At 40.9% G+C, this 24,176-nt stretch overlaps 1 protein-coding gene across 1 annotated transcript in view; it reads right to left on the reverse strand.

The window, feature by feature from the left end:
- Positions 1-24,176, reverse strand: part of ACAD11 (acyl-CoA dehydrogenase family member 11) — a 1,831,981-nt gene that overhangs the window by 76,466 nt on the left and 1,731,339 nt on the right. Inside the window, exon 19 of the mRNA XM_044061525.1 lies at positions 12,893-13,002. Coding sequence (XP_043917460.1) covers positions 12,893-13,002 — 110 coding nt within the window. The remainder of the gene's footprint in view (positions 1-12,892; positions 13,003-24,176) is intronic.

Here is a 24,176-nt window from a genome sequence, read left to right on the forward strand (position 1 = left end):
ATTCCACCTCGGTTTTGAGAAGTGTGAAGTTTGCTTTTGTGAAGATCTTCACCATGGTTTCCTTGGCTGGGGGTGGGGATGGGATATGGATGTCCAGTGAGATTAATTTATGGTCAGATCTTACCAATGAGGGGTATACCTCTGGTATGGAACATAGAGTCCCCATGTTGGTGATGATCAGGTCCAATATGTCTTCCCCTCTTGTGGGAGTGGTGACCAGTTGTTCCATAGCATTTGAGTTTATAAATTCTAGGAACTGTTGGGCGAGGGTGTTGGGGCTTGAGTAGTGCTCCCAGTCTATGTTTGGGTAGTTGAAGTCACCCAATATAATGGTGTTTGGAGAGACCTTCATATTCTCCAGTGTTCTCAGGAAAGCCGAGTGGGGTTCCTGAGTTTGGGAGGGGGGGTCTGTAGCAGGCTACAAACTGAAAGGCAGTTTTGCCCACTGTTAGTTGTACATGGATGGTCTCCAATGCTTCATGCAGTGCCACTAACCTGGAGGTGTGGGTATCATTGATGAATATGGAAACTCCCTCTCCTTTTGTGGTTCGGTCCGAGCTTTGGGGCCAAAAAGCATGGTATGAGGTATAGCCTGGTAGTGCTGGGGTGCTCTCGGGAGCCTTGAACCAGGTTTCTGTTACTGCACAGATATCGATATTCTCCATACTGAGGAGAGCCTCGAGTGCGTGCATCTTGAGGTTTAGACTTCTGGCGTTGAGCAGCATTACCCTTAGTTTCTTTTTCTTTGTGTTGTCTATGGAGGTGGGTTTGTCTTTTGAGCCTTGCCTAAAAAAGGCACTATGGGGGTGCCAAGAGCCTTAGCCATTATTTGAAAGCCCAGGGGTGACAGGTGCAAGCCGTCCCTAGCAAAGCAATGTGGCTTGTTGAGTATGTCATCCCAGGCTGACAGACACTGGATCCCCTTTGAATGACACCAATACTTTAGCCAATTGTTAAAATTGATCATTTTGTCTTTATACTGTGACATCATTCTTGGTGAGGGTAAGATGCTACTCAAGGTCAGGGTCATACCGGCCTGGGCTACATGATCAGAGAGCTCCTCTGTATCTCTTTTCATGTAGTCCAGGGAGGTACATCTCAGGTCATTCACACCAGCATGGACAATGACGGAGTCATATTTGTACTTGTTTTGGAGTGACCTGAGTGCTTGTGTTATGTGGCAGATCCTGGCACCTGACAGGAAGCTTACAGTGACCGTCTCCTTGTTCAGCCTGGTGAGTGGGATGTCAGTGTGTCTGACAATACTGTTGAAAATGTTGAACAAAATTGTTGAAACCTTAGTAATGATCACAGAATAGTCTGAATATTTCAGGAATAACCAGCATAAGGGACATTTACTGAATGATTAACAATTACAATATCCAGTAAATTAAACTCCCTAGAAGCAAGTTTAATGCTTTGAGTGTAAGACAGGGTAGAATTGTTTCTAATAACAATGTGTCTATGTATCTAGGAAACAAACTACATCCGATTAATATCAGGGGAATTTAAATCTCCTGGGAGACACTTACTCTGGAAAAAGACTGACAAATCTCTCCAGTCTCTCAAATGCTTATAGATGCGGCAGAAACATAACACTTACATAACATTATAAAATTTAGAAACAGTATTTCTATGCAATAAAGCAGGGACTGAGAAATGCTTTATAGAAGGGCCCATCTTGTTGCAGGCATCACAGAGGCAGGAAATGTTCACACATAAACTTGATAGAAAACACCAGCAGCAAAGTTAATTTGAAGACCCAGAAAATCATCACTGATGGAGCAGCATTCAGTTAGTGGTCTTGGAAGAATGGCTGGAAGGACAAGACAAGGTAACTTACCAAGAGATTACCCTCTCTGCAGCCTTATGATTTGAATTTGAGTTGCCTTTAGTTAAAGGTGGACTAAGTGAGGTAAAGAAGCTTATTCCAACCAGCTCACAAAACCCAGGAGAATAGTCCTGAATTAAAGTCTACAGAGACAAATTACTAAAGGCAGCTGCTCTCCTTTCAGTCGAATGGATGTAAAAAAAGGCTGTAAATCTACTACTTACTAAAGCTTATCACAAAACACAAAGCATCTGCAGGGATGCGACAGCTGTGCTACAAGAATGTCTTGTTGGTAGTAAATAAATGGCAGAATGCTAGTCAGTCATTTTCTTCAAAGTCAGCTCTATGTGTTTTTTACAAGGAAAATAAATCTCCAACATATGGCAAAATAGCACTGGAATTCTTGAGGGAAGACGGAAAGTCAAGACTCGATAAAGAAGGCCTGACAAAAATTGCTACTGGGGAACTTCACAAAGGTTTTAAATTGTAATCATCCCTCACTCCTTCTATTGTGGATGATATGGAGACTGAAGTTAAGAGACTACCAAACCTTCCTAAGAAGACTGCAATGCAACAGCTGTTTCAGATCCCAATGACCAGCAACTCTGAGGTGCTAATGGAGAAATATAAAGAGATGGGATCCCAAAAAATCTTTAAACAGGGTGGGAAAAGTGCCAGAGAGGCAGAAGGCACAGATAACCACAGGAACTTTTAAAGCAACTTCTACATAACTATAATTAACAGCATCTGTACATTTACATTATGCTAAGAACAGTATTAAATCTAAGAATCAGCACCTCTAATTCAAATGTATTTAACTGCAAACTATCTAGGCACTATTATAAAGAATAAAAAGTGTAAAAACATCAATCAAAAGTAAAAACAATAGGGAAAACTCAACATGTAAACGAGGCTTAGTCATAAATCAAGTACTTTATAGAACTAAACCACAACAAAGCAAAATAAGCCTGAACATTCTTCAAAGGTTAACTCAGAAAGGTGAGTTTCTAACATGGTCTTAAATTTGCAGGGCAGATCTCAACCAACCAAGCTGGAGTTTAGAAAGGCAAGACCCCTTATAGGCAAAGGAATACTCTCCAGAGGAATCGAAGTGAATGTTTGGAACCTCCAGCACACTCATAACATAACAGAGTACAAAAAGCTAATATCAGCTAAGGAGCTCCTTAAGGTAGGGTGACTGATTAAGTGCTGGCACTACAATCTTATTAATGTATTTATTTGCATTTCTTTACTGGAAAAGTCCAGCTGGGCAAATAACCCATTTTCAGCAGAGGCACAGTGAGAAAAGATCCTCTAAGAATTTACAGTAATAATACAAGCAATAACAGATCACAGTATAATACAATTACATTGGTTCAAATACAAAAATATATTAACAATAGCAGGGGTTATTATTATAATATAAGAGCAAAAGCAAAATTGACAATCAATTTGAGAATCACAAATCATCTTACTATACAGAGTGGTATTACGCTGGAGTAAAACAACTTATGGGACAAAATGATTAAGCCTGAAAGGTTGTAATAGGACATGAGGTTATGGCAGAAATGTTGATATGTGGCAGAGATGTGTCCACAGTTATGGCAGAAATGTTGATATGTGGCAGAGATGTGTCCACAGTTATAAACTGTAATTGAATAATGGCGAGGAAGATTTTTGTAGTAGAAATGTTTGTGTCTATACAGGAGTTAGGGAAGAGGTATACATTTAATGTCTATAGACATAGCTTTATAGAAAGGAGTGAGTTTAGAGTGTGTGGAGAACAGATTTTAAAGTGTAAGAGTAGATGGATGATCAGGTGGTAAGTTGCACACAGTGGAAGACTTGATGGTAAAAACACTGCTTGCAGTGTGTACAGCATGACACAGTTAGTGATAAAGGAATGCAAAAAGACACTGGTGCACAGACATGATGTCATGTCCCTTACTGTCCCTTTACTGGACCAACGATGGTTTTGCAATTACTTGAACTTCCAACCTGCAACAGCCCTTGGTAAAGATATTAAGTTATTATGCCACTGATGTTAAATACAGTGCTTAAACATCCACTAAGCACAAGTGGATATTTAAGTACTGTATCTAACATCAGTAGTTTAATAACTCCTGACAAAGGGCTTTTGCCAGCTTGAAAAAGTAATTGTGCAACCTATGTCGACCCAATAAAAGGAATATCATCACATCTATGTTCCTGTCTGTTTTTTCTGTTAGTGGACTAGCACGGCATTTCTTAAGTTTTTTCTACTGATAAAATAATGTTACTTAGGATGTGTTTTGAGAAACTGTGGAGTAATATGTCTTTAAAGAGATATGAGAAAGATAATTATTTACATATACTAGTGAGTGCTTTGAGAAATTCTAAGCTCAGTCGATCCTTAATAGGGTACAAAAAAGAGGGATGATTGACTACTGACACTTTACATTTATGATGGTACAGTTATGAATTACACTATTAATAAATTTGTTTTGCATTTTTGGATTACACTATTACTAAATTAGTTTTGCATCTTTGGATGACTATGTGTTGCCTTTGGTACTTACATGGTTTGTGGCTAGGGAGACAGTCAAGAGATCTTTCCAGCTTTGAAGCAGAAAACAATTAAAATGAGCAGAAGGCAAAAATGCATAGGGAAAGTAAAGGAAGACCAATGTAAGCCTCTAAATGACTTGGTGAAGGTTAACAGAGAGATTCATAAAATTCTTTAGGAGGCTAAGTAAGAACAACCAGAAGTAAGGCAGCTGCTGCAGGAGCTGGGATTACTAGAGTTCACCTTATCACATTCCTTGTCACAGGTGGAGCCCATCACAAAGAACATTAGTTACTTGTTATAATAAAGTCAGATATGTGATCTGTTGACTAATGCCACCAAAAAGGGCATGGGTACTTGCTGGTGATAAGTGGGTTGAGGACCCGGCCTACTCTGACCTATGCCAGGGACCTATGCTAACAATAAGCTACTGGCCAGCTGATGTCTAGTTGCCCAGCCTGGGTTACCTGGGATAGCTCTGTTGAGCAAAAGCTGGACTAAAAAGAATCAACCTGCCAAACATAAACTAAGAATTGTTACACTTAGTGTAGGTTCACTGACAGGATGCAGCTTGGAAGTGGATGACAACATGGTATGGTGGAAGCTGAACATCCTATGTATCCAAGAGACTAGATGGCAGGGGAGTGCAGCAAAAAACACTTGACTTGTGATCCAGAGTCTACTACGCAGGAGAAGGACAGGCTAGAAATAGTGTGGAAATTGTGGTAAGAGACACGCTTCACAAGGCAGTGAGGAATATCTTCAGAATTAGTGACAGACTCATGGCAATCAGACTCTAGCTTAATGATAGGGCAGTATTCATAATCTCAGCATATGCCCACAGCAGGGTTGTGATAGTGAGGAAAAGAGTGCATTCATACAGCAGTTGCAGGACCTACTAGATAAAGCAGGACAACATGAATTTGTGTTGATAATGGGTGACTTGAATACACATATTGTGAAAGACAGACTAGGATATGAGGACTGCCTGGGTCCACATGGGTGGGGCAACAGGAATAAAGAAGGAGAGGCCATTCTAGACTTCTGCCTGGCAAATGGCTTGATAGTAGCCAACTCATGCTTCAGAAAGAGAAACAGTTGTAATATCACACACAAGAGTGGCCAACATGCAACTCAGGTAGACTTCCTCCTAGTAAGGAAAGGATACTGGCATAGAATTAGTGATCGCAAAGTCATCCCCAGTGAAACAGTCAGCCCACAACATAAACCACTGGTTACCAAAATCAAATGCAAGCAATGGTCAGAGAAGGTTTTAAGGTCAACAGAGATCAGGTTGAAGAACCTGGAAGTTGACTGGGGAGAAATCATGACAGTTCAAGGAATTACTCAGGGCATTTGTACCCCAATAACAGGAGGAAATAGATGGAGATGAAGAAGAATGGCAGTGCCTCAAAACAACAAGTGTGAGGACTACAGAATAGATATGTGGCTGAACCAGGTATATAAATAAGGTACATAAGGAAAGCAGGTGGTGGAATGCAGAAGTCCATCAAAATAAGAAAAGTGGGAAATAGAAAAGACGGACCAGACTATGAAGGAATATTGGTTAGCTAACAAAGATGCTAAGAAAGGATTTGCAATAGCAAAGAACATGGCAGTGGAGGCACTTTACCAGCTTCAGGAAAGTGAGTCAGTAGGTGGCACAAAGAAACTTTATCAGGTTGCAAGACAAAGAAAGATAAAGAAGATAGTCAGACACCCTTCATAATGGATGTCAGCAACAACCTACTCAACAGTCCACAGGACATCAAAGGCAGCTGGAAAGGGCACTTCCAACAGCTTCTGAATGAAGGAAAAACCCCACAGAAGCTGTACTGCCTGAGACACTGCCTACAATGAGAGGAGTAGAAGAGCCCACCTTAGAAAAAGTAAGAACAGCTCTAAAGAAAATGAAGTCAGAGAAAGCAGCAGGCCCAGATGAGGTCACAGCAGATATGATAAAGATGTTGCATGAGACAGGGGAGAAATGGCTCCTCAGAGTACTCACAGCAATATGAAGAGAAAGGCATACCCCAGATGACTGGAGAATAAGCATACTAGTGCCAGTGTTCAAGAACAAAGGGGACATCCGCAACTGTGGACAGTACAGAGGAATCAAACTCCTGTCACACTGCATGAAAGTTCAGAAGAAAGTGATTGATAAATGGATATGCAGAATACTAGAAAGTAAGACGGGAGATGAGCAGTTCAGATTCACATCAGGATGCAGCACAACTGACTTGATGTTTGCAGTGAGAAAGATAGTTGAAAAGAAGCTAGAGATGAGGAAAGGGTCCAACTGGGCATTCCTAGACTTAGAATAAGCATATGACATGGTCCCAAGAAAGCTGATTTGGGCAGTTTTATGGTGGTTCAAAGTCCCAGAAACATTGGTAGAATTAGTGCAGGGTATGTACAAGGACTCAATGACTCACGTATGAATAGTGTTTAGTCTCACAGAAGGGTTCCCAGTGGGAGTGGGTGTGCACCAAGGTTCAGATTTGAGCCCTCTGCTGTTCATTCTGGTGATGGACAACATTAGCAAATGGGTTGGAGGGGACAGATCAACAAGGTTGGAGGGGACAGATCAGCAAAGTTGCTGTATGCAGATGATATGGCATTACAGGCAGACTCTGAGCAAGAACTTCACCAAAGGATAGGAGAATGGAATACAAACTTGAAGGCACATGAGATGAAACTAAGTACAGATAAGACAGTGGTAATAGCAGCAAATAGAGGTAATCAGAAGAAGCTGAGAATTAAGATAAAAGGGAAGACAGTGGAAATGGTTAACAGCTTCAAGTATCTGGGAGGGGTGGTTGAGGAGAAGAGAAGTCTGAATGAAGCAGTCAAAGCTAGAATCAGAGGGGCTGCAGCCAATTGGCATAGTGTCTGGTATAATGTATGACAGAAAAATGCCAAAGAAGGTGAAAAGTAAGGTGTACAAAACAGTGATGTGACCAGTACTACTGTATGGCACAGAAACCTGGCCAGTAAAGGCAAAGCAGATGAGAAAGCTAGACGTGATGGAAATGAAGTACCTGAGAAGGGTGGTGGGATGCACATTGTGGGACAGATGAAGAAATAAGAGCAGAAGCCAAAGTATCTCTAACTGCAGAAAAGATCAAAGAGAACAGATTACAGTGATTTAGGGACATGTGCAGAGAAGTAGAAGACAACCTGATGAAGAAGATTTGGGGCAGAGAGGAAGAAGTTAAGATGAAATGAGGGCATCCAGCAAAAAGGTGGATTGACTGTGTGACAGTCAGGCATGAGTGTCAAAGAAGGCAGAAGTGTGGCATTGAATCGAGAGAGATGGCGAGAGTTAACATGGTACCATGACTCCATATAGGAAATGGGAAGAAGGGGGTTGATGATGATGATGTGATCTGGAAAGCCCTTAGTAGCAAAGACTCAGGACTTGAAGTCATACCAACAGAAGCATTCAAGCTGCTTTTTCATATGATCATGCCACCTATAATCTCCCTGTTTAAATGCATAAAGTGAATTTGTGTATATTATTCAGTACATCCTTAATTGTGGTACTGCTTAAATCAGAGAAGGGACCCTTTAGTTCCAGGCAGTTATAGACATCATCATGATCACAATCAACAACCACCACATTTTTCTTATTTCTACATGGGGTTGAGGTGTGTCTTGATTCAAAGCCACTCTCATACCTTCTTTGACAGTCCTGTCTGACTGCTGTAGGCCTACTCTCACACAATCCAATTGTCTCTTAGTTGAACATCCTCATTGCCTCATCCATCTTTCTGCTTCTCCTAAATCTTCTTTATCAAATCAGTTTCTGTTTTCCTGCACACGTGATCAGACCACCACAGTCTATTTTCCTTCATATTCTCTGCAGCTGGGACTACTTGGGCTTCTACTCTTATGTTCTCCTCCTTTCATCTGCCTCACAGTCCGCATCATAATGCCCACTGAGGCACTTTATCTCTATCATCACAAGCTTTCTCAGCTGCCTAGATTTCTGTGTCATATAGAGCCACTGGTCACACCACTGTTTTGTACACTTTACTCTTCAGCTTCTTTGACATTTTTCTGTGGAATAGTATCGCTGACACTTCATACCATTGGGTCCAACTGCTCTCATGCTAGCTTTTACTTCCTCATTCATACTTCAATTCTCCTCAAACATACTTCCCAGAAACCTAAGCTGTTAACCTGTTACACTGTCCCCTTCTATCTCAATTTTCAGCTTATTCTGATTTCCTCCATTTGGTTCCATGACCACTGCCTAATCTGTGCTCAGTTTCATCCTATCCACCTTCAGTTTTGCATACTAGTCCCCTATCATTTGAAGTTCCAATTCAGAGTCTGCTTAGAGTTCTAGACTTTTCTGCATACACAATTCTAAGCTGTCTGCTAATATAGCCCATCACCAGTACGAACAGGACTAGCCTCGCAGCTGAGCCCCGATGCACATCCACCCCAAATGAGAACCCCCTGTTTGTACTTTTCTCATTGGGTCCTTGTACATAGCCTGCACTAACTCTACTAATGTTTCCAGGACTTCAAACCATTGCAGGACTGCCAAAAATCAGCACTCTTGGGACCTTATCATGTGCTCTCCAAGTCTAGGAATATGCAATTAGGCTCTTTCCTCATGTCCAACATCTCCACAATCTGTCTTACTGAAACATCAGCTCAGTTCTACTAAATCCTGATCTGCTCATCTCCCATCTTGTTTTATACTACTTTGCATATTCATTTGTCAGTTACCATCTTCAGCACTTTCATACAGTGTGAGGGAGTTTGACACTTCTATATCACCCACAGCTGTGAATGCCCCCTTAGTTCTTGAACATGAGACAAGAATGATTTTTCTCCAGCCCCCTGGGATACACCATTCTCTCCATACTGAAATGAATGCCCTTCAAACCACTTCTTGCCAATTACACCTAACATTTTTTAACACATTTATATAACTGTCACTTAATACAAAGGCAAACATGCATTAATAGAGAAGAAAACAAACCACATTATACATCACATACATTTTCTTTCTTTATGACAATCAATCCAGCATTACATAAATTGCTTTATTTTTGCCTTCCCTTAAACTCACTCCTCCTACTGAACATTATTCTGCATATATTGTTCCCACAATTGCCATTTATTTCTATGAAATTTGCTCCCTCCCTTTTCTAAAGATTTATTTTTCTTTTATTTCTTTTTACAATACTCAATACTTCAAATACAGTTGGTTTTGACTTTGATTTCCATTTTCTAGTAACTGATATGTTTGGCAGGCAACAGAATTAATCTTAACAAGGTCTTACTATGCCTATTCCATGTAGATCCTTTGCCTAAGCTCAAAATAATCATTTTTTAGTTACATTCATTTGCTCACCCAATATTTCTGACAGAGTATTCTGCCAAAACGTATGTTCCCAATTACCTCTTTCTTCCCCATCACACCTCCAACATTTGTTATCTACCTAAGAAAAAAATAATTGAAATCTGCTTGGGGTATAAAAATACCTATGTAAACACTTCCAAACAAAAATTCTAAACCTTCTGGACTTTGCTGCATACTTGGGAGCCATATACACATCCTCTCATTGTTCCCATGTAAATTGCTTTTCCAGACTCTCTTCCCCAAGCCTTTCTAACCTGCTCTGATTGATTCCTATAGTTATTTTGCAATATTTCACATGCCCTACTAATTATCCCATTTTTAATAGTAGTTTCTGTTGTAGGTTGAACTAAAAACTATTGAAGAGTAGGTCCTTCACTTATGATTCCCTGATCCCTTTGTCTTTGCCTATACTCTGATATCATTCCCTAGTACAGAAGGCAATCTCTAGCCTACAGTCCAGTCATCATATTGGCCTTATCCCACTACATTATATTTCCCTCTCTAGTTATTTGCTCCCAATACTTTGGCTCCTTTGCAGTTTTCTCCAGTAAATTCCAGCCACCTCTTGCCTACTCTCTGTACCTCTCCTTGCAGTGATTCCTATTACCAAAATTTCCTTTCTCCATTTTTGTATTGGCTTTATTCGTACAATACTTTATGCTATTTTATTAATAAAATATTTTGTATGCTATTATTCGCCTTAAGGATCTGCATCCAAAATCCCACTCTCCTTATTTCTTGAACCCCCCCCCATGCTTCTTCATCCATTTCCACTTTGAATTACAACCTTCTGCTTTAGATTTACTATGATGCAGGCTGATTGATCCCCACTATATTTTTAAGCTGTTATACCCTGCATGGGTCTCAGTTCAAGCCAAGATTGTGAAAGGAAGTGGAGTGGCATGTCTATGAGAAGCCTCAACATTTCTGTGGAATCACTCATGAACAGGAAAGACAGGGGTTATGCAGAAATTGTGTCTGGCAGTTAGACAGAGGGTTAAGGTTCCGATCTGTGAGCAAAATGCTTCCTGCAGTCAAGGGCAAAAGGTTAGATTCCATCCACCTCCATCTACCTACTGTCTGACATGCTGCCAGGTCGTTCCAGAAAAGAGACACTTGTGTCCAGTGGCCTTACCTGGTTAACAAGTGAATAAAATAAAAGCAAAGATACAAACATTATACAATGTGAAATTATTAAAGAATGCAAAAGTTCTTTGCTTTTCTCTGACCAAGTGTAGAAGGTCTGGTGGCCAGAGAAGAATGAAATCTGGATGTATTTACAATTGTACATGGCAATAAGCCAAACAAAATTATTGCAGCTGATGGAAGTTGGTGCTAGTTTCATTTCTGGCTATTTTTGTGTGTATTTTCTACAATGTAGCCCCTGCATGACACCAGAGCATCCTGCATCTATAAGTTCCTGATGGAATGTGGACATGACCACAGAAAGCATTAGGGGCCACAATAAGGGATGAGGATGTAAGACAGATGCAGATTCATAGAAAGAGGTGCACTGGAGACTCTACTGGAGATCAGAAATGCAACCCCATTTTAAGGAAAATATATTGCTAATTATTCGTGTTGGGTACTGAGCCATGGCATAGTTTAAGTGAGGGTATTTAGTTTTAATGGAATGTATGCAATGTGGGCTCAGGTACAGAATGCAAGGCACACATTTCTGGAATGTCAATGGGTAGATGAGGTGTGGGCCCTCCCGACTAATGCAGCCTTAAACAGGCCTCTGTGTGTAATGGAGAATTTTTGGGAACAGAAATTGGTTGTGCAGCCTGTAGTAAGCCACAGGCTAATACAGTCACAGTGCAAGAGTCTTCAGACAATTAAAAGTTTCTGCAGATTTCATGCAGCACTCAAATAAACTGAATGCCAGAGATACCTCTGCTAGGTGTGGCCATGGGAAACTGCCCTCCAAGATGCCCTACACCTTAAGACAGAAGGAAATGGCAGTGGGTGTTGACTATTTAGAGACACATGCATACTAAGGATTACCATTACTGTGATGTGTGGTAACCTCTAAATTTTAGTATTTCTTTGTTAAGCAAGTCTTGCCAGATTGTGTAAATTCTGAGTCAAAGCTGTGTCGGTTTTAAGACCAAATGTGTTTACCAATAAGATAATGGTTATGATTTAGGGTGGAATCTGTAACTACTTATCACTGCAATACAACTGTTTTCCATTCACTTACATTTGCAGTCTTGACCATGCATGTCAAAACTGACCAATGTACAAATAAATTGATAAAAAATAAAACTAAACATACAGCTTCTATGATAAAGTAAAATTTTGCCACAAGTCAAGTACTATTTATTTTATATCAAAACACTAGATATAACATTTATTTTATTATTTTATACTTTCAAAACAACCACAATGGCAATCCATTATCAGAAATTAATACCTAAAAGGGTACATGGTACTTGGTAATACTGATGCTTCCAGGGGCAATGAAGCCCTCATTCTGTAGTGCTGGCCATTAAAAACCCTCTGGATGGTATGGTATTCCACAGAACTACCCATAAGGGTACATAATATAGGATTACTGCCTCTACTGACCATCAATAAAAATGTAATGCAATAAATATCATGAAAAAGTACTCAGCCTTTAACTGAGCAGAATTTAAAAGGGACAGTTAAAATGACACAGAAAACATGCAGTTCTCTACTCTAATTCTAAATGAAGACAGAAGATTAAAGTCAGTCATCTGTGCAACTAAACTACAAAATTAATTCGGCAAGACACAAACAGTCATACCCATATATACTTAGAATTCATAAAAATACTAAAGAGCACTTCATAATTAAGCACAGATGAGGTGGTTATTTTGTACAAGTATATAAATAACTGCGACAACGTGTAAGTGAATAAAGAATAAAAAAGGACAAATGGTAGGAAGGACTCCAAAAGTAAAGCTCAAAACTCTTTAACATAAAAGACAAGTTTAATAATTTCCTATTAGAGAATTGGTCTTGTTTGTTTCTGTTTAAAAAGAAAACATTTAGAAACTTTAAAGGATGACTTTTACTCATTCATTACAGCCAATATGCATAGTTCACCAAGAGAAATAATATACATGAGATATAGCAATCTAAGCTACTTCTACAGTATGATACTCACATAACTGCTAGAGGAAAATCTTGGGAAACTCCTGCAGCACCAAAGCACTGAATAGCACAGTCCACCACTTTGCAAGTCATTCTTGGAACAGCCACTTTGATCATTGCGATCTGCAAAAAACACAGACTGGTCATAAATGTAACACGAGTACATGTTGTAAGAGTACACCTTGACAAGCATCCTGCTGTACACATCATACCTATTTTGAAGCTAATTTGTTGAGGCAAGGGAGGGAATGACATTTTCTATCTCTACCTGGACTAGAGAGGATTGAATAATCTTGGAACCAAGGATTTTTGCCCTCTTTTCTATGTCACTATTTAGCACCATACCTCTCAACTGTCTAGATTTTCTCAGAAAGTCCAGATTTTTGTCTCATATTTTTGGTCTGTTCCTCATAAAATCTGCATTTTTTTTCTGGCAAATCACTGAGGATTGAAGTCACTAAAAATGATAAACCTGTGAATTTTAGGCTTCGTATCCTTCAGAAAAATGCATGCTAATGCAACACCTGTTATTCTAGCAAATTTGTAAGTTTAGAAGAGCAACATTTAAAAATTCTCCCTATTTTGGGCCTCTGCCCCCATTATTTTTGCCTTTGTCCAGAGTTTTTGTACTAAAAGGTGGAGAGGTATATTTAGCACCCAGATGTAAGCACACATGATGTTTGAAGTGAATGTAAGACTACAGTGTAAGATCTGCCCCTGTGTCTGTCTTCTTTGCTGCAATAGGACATCCTCACGACATGAAAGGAAGGGAAAAAGTACAGTGCTGTATCCTAAGTAAAGCTTGAGGGTGCCTTCCACTTGCTCCAAATGTCAGGAGTTTGAGAGGAGCTCCATATTCAGTTATTTATTTATTGATTGATTGACTGACATTTGTTTACTAGGAAAGTCCAACTGGATAATTGTATCCATTTTCAATTGAGGCCACATAAATCACTGTTGCAGGAGCCTATGCTATATGGGAAGATTATCACAGATTTGAAAATTAAAAAAGGGAGGACAGTCAATAAACTAAGACTCCAGGAGTCCTTGGAGAATGGTCTTAGCAAGGCCTGGTCTGGATCTGCAATACTTCCAGTGCCCACCTTTCCAGAAAGCCACCAAACAGGCCAACCCCCTTGTGGAAGAGGCTGATTATGGTAAGTATAACAAAAAGACAATAGCGAGACCTTCTTACCATCATAGGAGACAGACAGCTAATCAGCTTTCCTGAAGGTTCAACTGTTGTCTTGGTAATATCTGAACTGCCTGTGGACATCTAGACTGTAAAGAATCTTTTCTCCCTTGTTTCTGAATTCAGAGAAGACAGGGAGATGTACAGTCTAGATTAAAGTAAACCTGGAGACCACTTTAAGCATAAAAGAAGGGTTAGTTTTCAAAGAAACACTGTCCTTGGGAAAAATGAGGTAAGGTTGACTCACCATCAGTGCTTGTAACTCAGATATTTTGCTAACAGATGTCAGAGCAAAGAGTAAAACTGCCTTCCATTTTAAGAACCTCAATTTAAAAAGACAGACTATTTCAAATGGAGAAAGAGAAAGCTCTTCAGTCACAAAGTTTAGATCCAAAGGAGGAGCCACCTCTTTCCTAGGTGGAAGAATCTGCAATACTCCTTTCAAAAATTGTTTAACTTGAGTAGGGTTAAAAAGGGGGGGATCAAAGGGCAGACAAGCAAAAATGGCTTACAAATCCACTTTGATAGAGGAATAAGATAGGCCACAGGACAGTAACTCATAAATAATCAAGAACTAGAGGTAGCCAGGCCTGAAGAGGGTCCTGGATCCTGTACTGGCACTAACTAGAAAATCCTTTCCACTTGCACATACAAGATTTTCTAGCAGCACTTTTTTATTTCCTTTTTTACCCACTGCACATCTTCAGGAAAAAAGTTCCTAAAATGTATGAAATGTCCATCATTCAGGCATTTAATTCATTAATTTATTAATTTCCACTTGTTTATTAGGAAAGTCCAACTAGGTAAACAGGCCCCTTTCCAGAAGAGGTCTGGGGAGAAAAACTCCATGACAAAAAACAACAGTAGTACATACACAACATATAGAAAAACTCAGGCAACATTAGCAGCATTCCATACAAAGTTCCATGAGCACTACTTACAGTAGTACTTACACAACATACAGATTGCTCAGCTAACATTAGTAAAATTACATGCAAAGTGACAATGAATAAAACAGATAATTATAAAATAAACAAATGCATTTTACAACATCATAATCATCAATATGTGCAGTTAAGCAGCAGTACAATAGGTCAGATATAATTATATGCAATTTGTGAAAGTCACTGACGTATGTGTACATAGGAAAGGTAGTTTAGGAATAATTAGTTCAAGAGCTTTCAGGATGGAGTGTATCAAACAACACATGTCTTTGTGTAAGAAAATCCAACCTGTGAGAAAGTCTGTGGTAATTGCACTTGGGCAGACTGAAAATGAGGGAGAACCACTGCTGTCTGGATCAAAAGGGAATCAACACCACAATGTTTTGGAGAGCCCTTCTGGATATTCAGAAAACCATGGGTATTAGTGGAAAGGTACATAGGAACTCTCCCATCCAAGAGAATGCAAAAGCATCTGTCTTCCAGGCCTGTTTGCAGAGAGTCCTGGAGCAGAATTTCTTTACTTGTGTGTTTAGAAAGGAGGCAACCAGATATGTTTGAGGTGTTTCCACATTTGAATCAATTCCTGGAAGATCCCAGGATAAAATTTCCTTTCATGGGGGTCTGTCCTGGTCCTGCTGAGCTTGTTTGCAATCACATTTTGCTCTGATGGAAGGTATGAAGCCTGAAGAGTCTAACTGACTTGAGCTGCTATATCCCAGGATATCACAGAAGGTCTGCAAAGAGGATAAGATTGGATAACCCCCGTTTGTTTATGTGCCACATCACAGTGGTTTTGTTTGTGTAAACAATCAGTGCTCTTGGGGACCACAGGTGACGTAAGGCTTTCAAAGGGTTGATTACTGCCAAGATTTCTGACATTTATGCACTTTTGTCTTGAGGAATCCAGAGTTTGCATTTTAACTCATAGGTAGGTACAAGGCTATCTGCCCAAAGGCATTTATAAGCCTAGCCAGAATGTGTTGGCTTTCACCGCCCCCTTAGATTAGTTCCCTGTGCCTCTGTCCAGCAGAGCCACTGAAGTGATCTCTGGGGTAAACTTTGTTTCCCATCCACTCGTCAAGGTTTCTCTTGAAGAGTGTTAGTGAGGAGCTCTGCCTAATGTAGACTGAAATCTTGTTCCAAAGCATGGGAGGTCTCTGGGACAGGAATCTATCCCTCCAGCCTGTCCTATTTATTGCTGTGGTGAGGTTTAGATCCCCAGAGCGTGTGGCTCGAGGGGATATGGTTTTCTTTAGGTGGAGCATGTCCATCAATTCTCCTTTTAAAACCACAGCCTATGCCAGGTCTGATGCATCTGTGGTGAGAGACTACAGGAGGGATCAGATGGGAGAGTAGCAGACCTGAATTGCAAGAATTCTGGTCTATCTACCATTGAATCCTCCTCTTTACAAATTCCAGCACTGAGATCTGAAAGACTGATCAAAAGTAACATTATATTTTCCTCATGTGGTGTCTGGCCAGGGGAAGCATAATAATCATTGATGCCATGTACCCCAAAATCCTGAAAAGGACCTGAGGAGGATGGGAATTTTTATTTGCTTTGAAAAAGTTGGGTTGAAAAATCTGAGTTAATCCTTGAATCAGTTTTCCCCTTTTATCACACTTGTTTAACAGCTGCAGAAGGGCCAAACATAAGTACACTATAAATTATGTTTAACCAGATGTTACGGAAGCATTCAAAGATGTTTTTACCTCAGAAGAAGGAGGGTTAACCATTAACTTCTCTGTGTTCTCAAAAGATAAAACTGAAAACTATAGCATGTATGCTCTACAGTTCAAAATACTATATGTTAAAGTACAAGATGAAAGAATTGTCTTCTCCAGCTTGTCTAATGCTTTCCCATCCTTATCAGAAGGATGGTGGTGCTGCGGTAGCATTGTCGCCTCACAGTAAGACGCTGTCCGGTTCGATTCTCAGCTAGAGCGTGTTCTGCGTGGAGACATGCGTGAATGGGCGTACCTTCGTTGAAGGTTGTGCATCAGGACTGCGAACTTGGCACGTAAAAATCAACTACCAATCATTAGCAGACCGGAGTTCCGCTGTGGCGACCTCTAAAAGCCGAAAGACACAACATCATCAGAAGGAATTGCATTAGCAGCTGTAAACTGTTAACAGAAGTTTTAGCTAAAGAAATTACTTCTGGGTCTACTTTAGGATTAGAAAACAGATACTTAAGAGTCTGATGTACCCTGTATAACCTGTCAGACATCCCAGGGGCAAGACTGACTATCAGGAAACTAGAAGCAGTAAGAAAAACATTCTCTAAAGCAGGCAACACAGAGGGAAGTTCTGCAGCTTTAGGCATGTTCAACTGCAACAAATTTTGCTACATTTTCTGTGCAATAGGAATTTCGTTCTGCTGCCACTGAAAAACCACCTTCATCTTAGTGTCAGAAATGGAAAAAACTTTGGCAGGGAAATCTGAATCTATACTTTCTTCAAAATTAGAATGTTCAAGTTAAGACATTCCTGAGGTACAACCATCCCCCTGTAATGCCTGCTCTCCAGACTGAAAATCCACATCAGAAAGAGAGGAAATTATCTTTCTTTTCTTGCCTTAAGAAACAGAAGGCAAGGAAAAGGCACTAATGAGCTCCTTAGTAAATCCCAATAAAATCTTCCCTGCCCATGGAAAAAGAGACAGGAGAACAGAAAGTGTTTTCACTATGTTCTCTTTCCCTGGGAATCTCCCTGGAAAAAGTCTGACTTTCAGAAGGCATACTAATCACAGTTGCAGGTTCCCTGTCCTGAGTAAGTGAAAAACCTTCACCTACCTCTTCCTCTGAGATCAAAAAGAGCAGTTTTCCTTTGCCAAACAAGGGCATCTCTACAGCTGCAGAGTATCCAGCTATCCCCTAGATGTTCGTGGATGCATCTGCTTAGCAAAGGTGACTGAACAAAAAAGATGGTCAGTCTGAGGGACAATGAGCGGCCACAACAGAGTCATCCACCAGCAGCTGAGGCACAACAGTAGCCAGTCCAACACCCAAAAACACCCTTGACAACTTCCTTCTTCTTGTGGACAGGTGTAGGTAAAACCATGGAGACTGATGGTCATTCCATAAGTAAGCTAAGAAAGAGACCTCAACGTCAGGAATAGCCTGGATGAGTACCGAGCAAGGTAGAGAGCAAATGGTACAGAGGTAAGTAAACCACTGGTATTCTCCCACAAGCACCAAATTAAAAACACAGAACTGCTGGCTATGAATCACGGAAGTCCTCGAAAGGAACTTATTCCACCAAAAGTTTTATTATACTTAAAAAAAACAATAAAGTTAATGCTTTCAACTTATTTCAATGAATAAGTCTTCTTCAGACAACCACACTACATCACATCTTGATTTAAATACATTCAGTAATTGGTCACATGCTTAATCACATTAAACCAAAAGCAACAAATATTATGGAAAATATGTAAAGATCATTAAAATCGTGTTACTAGTGATATAATCTATCAAAACAACTTATTGCATAGTAAAAAAAATGAATAAATATAATTAATTAATGCACTGTTAAAACATGCAATTAATATACTACTAAAAACGTTGAAATACTAAAATACTGAAATGCTAAATGTCCTAAAAACCAGCAACCAGAAAAACCTAGTAAAATAATAAAAAAATAATTCATTTGTTTAAATATACATCAAAAGCAGTAACATTTATTTAAAATATATAAATTAAATAAATTATAAATTACGAACTGAATTACACCTTAATTACAAGCTATCCAAAAAATATATTCATATTCTTAATGGAACTCATTAGATGTATTAAAAAAGACCTAAAATTTTATCTTTGAATGCTTCTGAGTTTCAATACACAGGTCAAAGAACACGTATCATTTAGGCCTGGTGGACAATAGGTATTAAATCTTAATTGCCACAAAAGCTCTTGGAATTCTAACAAAGTAGAAAAAAGGTCCACCTCTTATGTTGAAATCAATCTGATCAATAACCCGAAAGCTAAAATTATGCCCGTGAAGATCATGGACATGTTTTGCCAGGGCATTCTCGACCTTAGATTTTTTGATACTATACATGTACTCATAAACTCTGTTCCTCAGTCTACGATCTGTCTTTCCAACATAAAAATAAGGACAGAGTCTACAAGAAGCCAAACAAATACACCCTTAGAGAGGCAGTTAAATCTCTTAGTATTGACATACTTCCTGCTCCTTATGGAAAAAGACTTTCCCACCTCCATGTATCTACAGTAGGAGCAATTTTCATACTTATACATGCCAGTAATTCTAGAGTGGGGAGAATTCACTCTCTCTAAAAGATTTTTTTAAATTTGGTCCTCTTCTATAGGTAATCCTAGGTGTTGACTCTATAATATTAGCCAAATCAACGTCCGATAAAAAGAAGTTAAGTACTCACCATAACGGTCCATGTTTGTAGTCCATCTCACCCTTCATTCTTACACTTGGATTCGGAGCCGAACCTCGGCTCCGACTCGGCAATTCTCTAGCTCAAAGTCTTCTGGTTGGCTCATGGCAAGGGGGTATCCCATAATGCACCACTGACATATCCCAGATCTTGTTTGCTGCAAGTAGTAAATATATAAAGACAAAGAACAAACCTTGTAGAAAGGTCTCAACATAGAGATAAGGCAATGGTCACAATTCCCCCAGGTCCTCAAAGGAGGGTGGGATAGTAAGAATGAAGGGTGAAATGGACTACAAACATGGAACATTATGGTGAGTACATAACTTCTTTATGTTCTAACTCTCCTTCATTCTTAAACTTGAGACAGCGTCCTTAGCACCTTTATCTTGGGTGGCTCATGGGAAAATGCTCCTGAGTACTGTGGAACCAAAGGAAGATTTGTTCCTGGAAGCCATGTCCAATTTGTGGTGAGTTATAACTGTATGAGGTGTAGACCATACTGCTGCTGCACAAATGTTATCCATTGGAATCTTTGCTTGAAAAGCTACCGAAGTAGAAACAGATCTGGTAGAGTGGGCTTTCACCTTGAAGGGAAGATCTTTGCCACTGGACGTATAAATGAATGAAATGCAGCTTGAGATCCAGTGTGATAAAGTGGGTTTTGAGACTGGTAGGCCCTTCCTTGCATCCGAAAAGGAAATACAACAATTGGTCTGACTTTCTGAAACTCTTAGTTCTATCGAGATAAAATCGCAATTGTCTATGAAAGTCAAGCTGGTGAAATTTATACTCTGCCTTGTCAGAAAAATTAGGGAAAAACAAAGGTAGTTCAATGGATTGATTAATATTGACCTGAGGAGAGACCTTAGGAACAAATGAAGGGTTAGTCCGTAAAGAAACCCTGTCTCTGTGAAATACCAAATAAGGGAGCTTAATAAAGAGGGCTTATAGTTCTGAGACTCTCTCCTTGCCGATGTAATGCCACTAAAAATATGGTTTTCCATGAAAGGAATTTGAGGTCACAAGTTGCTGAAGGTTCAAAGGGATGCGATGTAAGTTTCTGAAGTACAAAATTCAAATCCCAGGGTGCCACAGGGTCCATAACTGGGGGTCGTAATAATGTGGCCCCTTTAAGGAAACCTCTACACAATCTATGCACCATAAGGTTAGGATTATTAGCCAAATGAAAGGTAGAAATAGCTGCCAGCCGAACCTTAACAGTGGCAGCGGCTGAACCTTGATGGAACAACTGTGTAAGAAACTCCAAAATGGCAAAGATGGGAGCTGTATAGGGTGTAAATCTTTCTAGTTGAAGGTTTGTGCGAAGATGTCAGAATATGTATAATATCAGGAGAAAAGTCATGAAGCCTGACTAGGGATGGAATAGGAGCAGCCACGCAGTCAAATTGAGGGTGTGGAGAGAAAGATGAAACACCCCTGACACGTGCGTTAGTAAATCTGGCACTGGGTCCAGAGTCCAAGGTTCTTCCATTAGGTGAGGTCTGAGGAATGGGAACCAAATCTGATGAGGCCAGTAAGGAGCAATGAGGATCATTTTGCTTCCCAAGGATCTTGCTTTCTGAATTACCTTTGATATCAGGGGAAATGGTGGGAAGGCACAGAGAAGTCCCAAGGGCCAATCGTGAACGAGTGTGTCTCTGGGTACCTCCCCCTTCAAGGGGATCACAGTGAAGTAGTTGCTGCATTTGGCATTCAGAGGGATGGTGAAAAGATCACAGCAAGGCTGACCCCATCTGTGAAAAATCTGTTCTGCAATGTGTGGTTTCACAGAACTCTTGTGAGGCATCAGAATCGCCCTGCTGAGCCTGTCGGCTATCACGTTGGTTTTCCCCAGAATGTGCATTGTGATCAGAAAACATTGGGAAGACACTGCCCACTCCCACACTCAAAGGACTCTCTGCAAAGGGGATAAGATTTGGTCCCTCCTTGTTTGTTTATGCACCACACTACCGACATAATGCCTGAGTGGATCGCAATCATCCCTAGAGGGAGAAAGCTGTGAAGTGCTTGCAATGCCAGAAGCACTGCTCTCATCTCCAAGATGTTGATATGCAAAGAAGCCTCATGTTCCCTGCCATGTGCCGTGGACTGTTCTCCCTAGATAATGCTCCCCCCCCCCCATCTGGGAGGCATCCGTGGTCATGGTGGAGATAGGGGGATATGAAACAAATGGTCTGTCTCTGCTCAGATGGCTGGACTGGGTCCACCAACGAAGATCCTGTTTGCATGATTCTGTTATCAGGATGGGGTGAGAAATAGGTAGTTGCTGCAACCACCACTGGGCAAAATGTAACCACTGCAGAAACCTAATGTGCAGTCTGGCTAATGGGACTAATGTTATTGTAGAGGCCATCATCCCTAACAATTTGAGCACTGTCTTTGCTTTTGCCTTCTGCTGTGGAAGTAGACTCCAAATTTGTTGCCTGAGATCCTGGATTCTCTCTATGGGGAGGTAAGCCCTCATTTGATGGTATTTATTTCAGCACCAATGAAATTCACATGCTGAGAGGGCGAGAATGCAGATTTTTGCCAGTTTATTGTAATCCCTAACTGCAAGTAAGTCATAATGTTGGCGTCCCTGGCCTGTAATAGTAGATGCCTGGTGGTGGCAGTCAGGAGCCAGTCGTCCAGGTACAGAAACACTTGGAATCCAAGGCGTCTCAAGTGAGCCATTACTACTGCCATGCATTTGGTGAACACCCTGGCGGCTGTGGTGAGACCAAACTGCAGGGTGCAAAACTGCAATGACTGGCCCCCAGCCAGAAGCGTAAGTGACTCCTTGATGCTCTGTCCATTTTGATGTGGCAGTACACATCTTGGAGATCTATGGAGCACATCCAAAAGTCTTTCCCTAACAATGGGATTATCGAGTGTAAAATGACCATTTGGAACTTGGACTTCTCTACAGATTCGTTCAATTTGCTGAAATCCAAGATGGGTCTCAAGTCTCTTGTTCTTTTTAGCACCAAAAAGAATCTGGAGTAAGTCCCTAATCCTACTTGGTCTGCAGGGACGGGTTGGATGACTCTCTTTATGAGCAACTTTTAGATTTCAAGAGTTGCTGAACCCCTGTGATTGGGTGGAATATCTGGGATTCTTCTGATCTGAGGAGGGGGAAAAAGAGAAGGGAATACAGTATCCTCTGGTAATTATCCTTAGTACCCACTTGTCTTGAGTGATATCGCACCACGCTTCTGGGTATAAGGATATACGTCCCCTGACTGGCTCCAGAAATGCACAGTCACGCCTCCTTTCAGGAGTGCTGGTAGGGATGACCACGAAAGGAATCACGGTCTACTTGGTTCTGTGGGCCTCCCCTGCCTCTAGGGTGGCATCTACCGTCATTTCCTCCTCCTCTGCCTCTGGAGAAGGAATCACCCTGTGCATCCTGAAAAAACCTCTGCGACTTCTTGAACCACATCTTTCTTCCCCTCTGCCCTTTGGGATAGGGTCTAGAAGGAATGGAAAAACGGACTCCCATGGCAGACAGGGTTTTCCCTTCCTGTTCGCACCTGGTGAGTGTGTCCTTTACCTTAGATCCAAACAATGAGGATCCATCAAAGGGAGCACTGGCAAATGTAGACTTAAAGGCCTCTGCAAAATTACACAAGCACATCCAGGAGTGTCTTTGAAGAGAAACTCTTGAACCCGCTGCCTACTCGCTCCATCTGCTGCATAAGATATCAGCTGCATGGAGGAGTTTATGACAGAATTTAAGGTTGACATCTGTGCATTAAACTTATTAGACACCGCTTCATATACGTTACCTTGCACAGTATCTCCCACCTCTTTCAGGAGATCATTCTGGAGCCTACTGAAATGAGATACTTAGTTCAGCGATCTAAGTGTAAAAGCCACTGAAGAAGAGATACGCTTCCCATACCTATCCATCGTTCGAGACTCCTTGTTCGGTGGATGGACAGTGGAGGAAGTTTCAGCAAGTTTCTTTTTGGTGGCTGCTGCCACCACCATGGCATCTACTGGCACGCCTTTAGTGAGAAAATATTTGTCCTGAGGTGCTGACAAGAATTTATTAGGTCTTCTAGGAACTGGTTCCACAGTATCAGGAAATTCCTACACCTTTCGACTCACTAGATCCAGAAGCTCGTCAAAAGGTGGAGACACCCAAGAGGCGGATGGTTGAGACCCAAAAGCCTTCAGGTACACTGACTCTTCATCAGAAGAGGAGGTGGTGGGCCACCGCCTCTCTGTTTCAGGATCTCAAGGATATCTGCGAAGGAGATATCATCAGAGGAAGACTTGGGGGATCCTTCTGACTCCTCAAGGTCAGTGTCTGATGTAATGGACTCATCAGTGGAGTCAACATGCTTCCTCTTACAAGATTTCTTCCGAGGGGGCTCCTCAGAAGGATATTCTGGGGAGACCTCGTAAGACTGGGGACCACTAATGGAGGGTTCATGAGGCTGTAAATCTCTGCTGTGTTGAATGAGAGAAGGTGCTGAGACTGAAGAGGATGCTTTAGGGGCAAGAGTGTCTGTGCCCCTAGTTGGAACTGAAGACTTGGACAGAACACTCCTCATCATCTCGAAAGCCAACCCTCCCGACTACGAAGGTGCAGAGGCAGTCCTCGGTACCGAGGAGATAGGCTCCGAGGCAGATGTGGAGTCTGAACTCCCCCGCACCGAAGCACCAAGAGGTAAGCTCAGAACCGAAGAAGTTCGGGTCCAAGCATCCCCCTCAGGCCTGACTGGAGAGCTCAGGACCCTA

The sequence above is a fragment of the Protopterus annectens genome, chromosome 2.part0, assembly GCF_019279795.1.
Source record: "Protopterus annectens isolate FY-2018-M chromosome 2.part0, PAN1.0, whole genome shotgun sequence".
Classification (NCBI taxonomy): Eukaryota; Metazoa; Chordata; order Ceratodontiformes; family Protopteridae; genus Protopterus; species Protopterus annectens.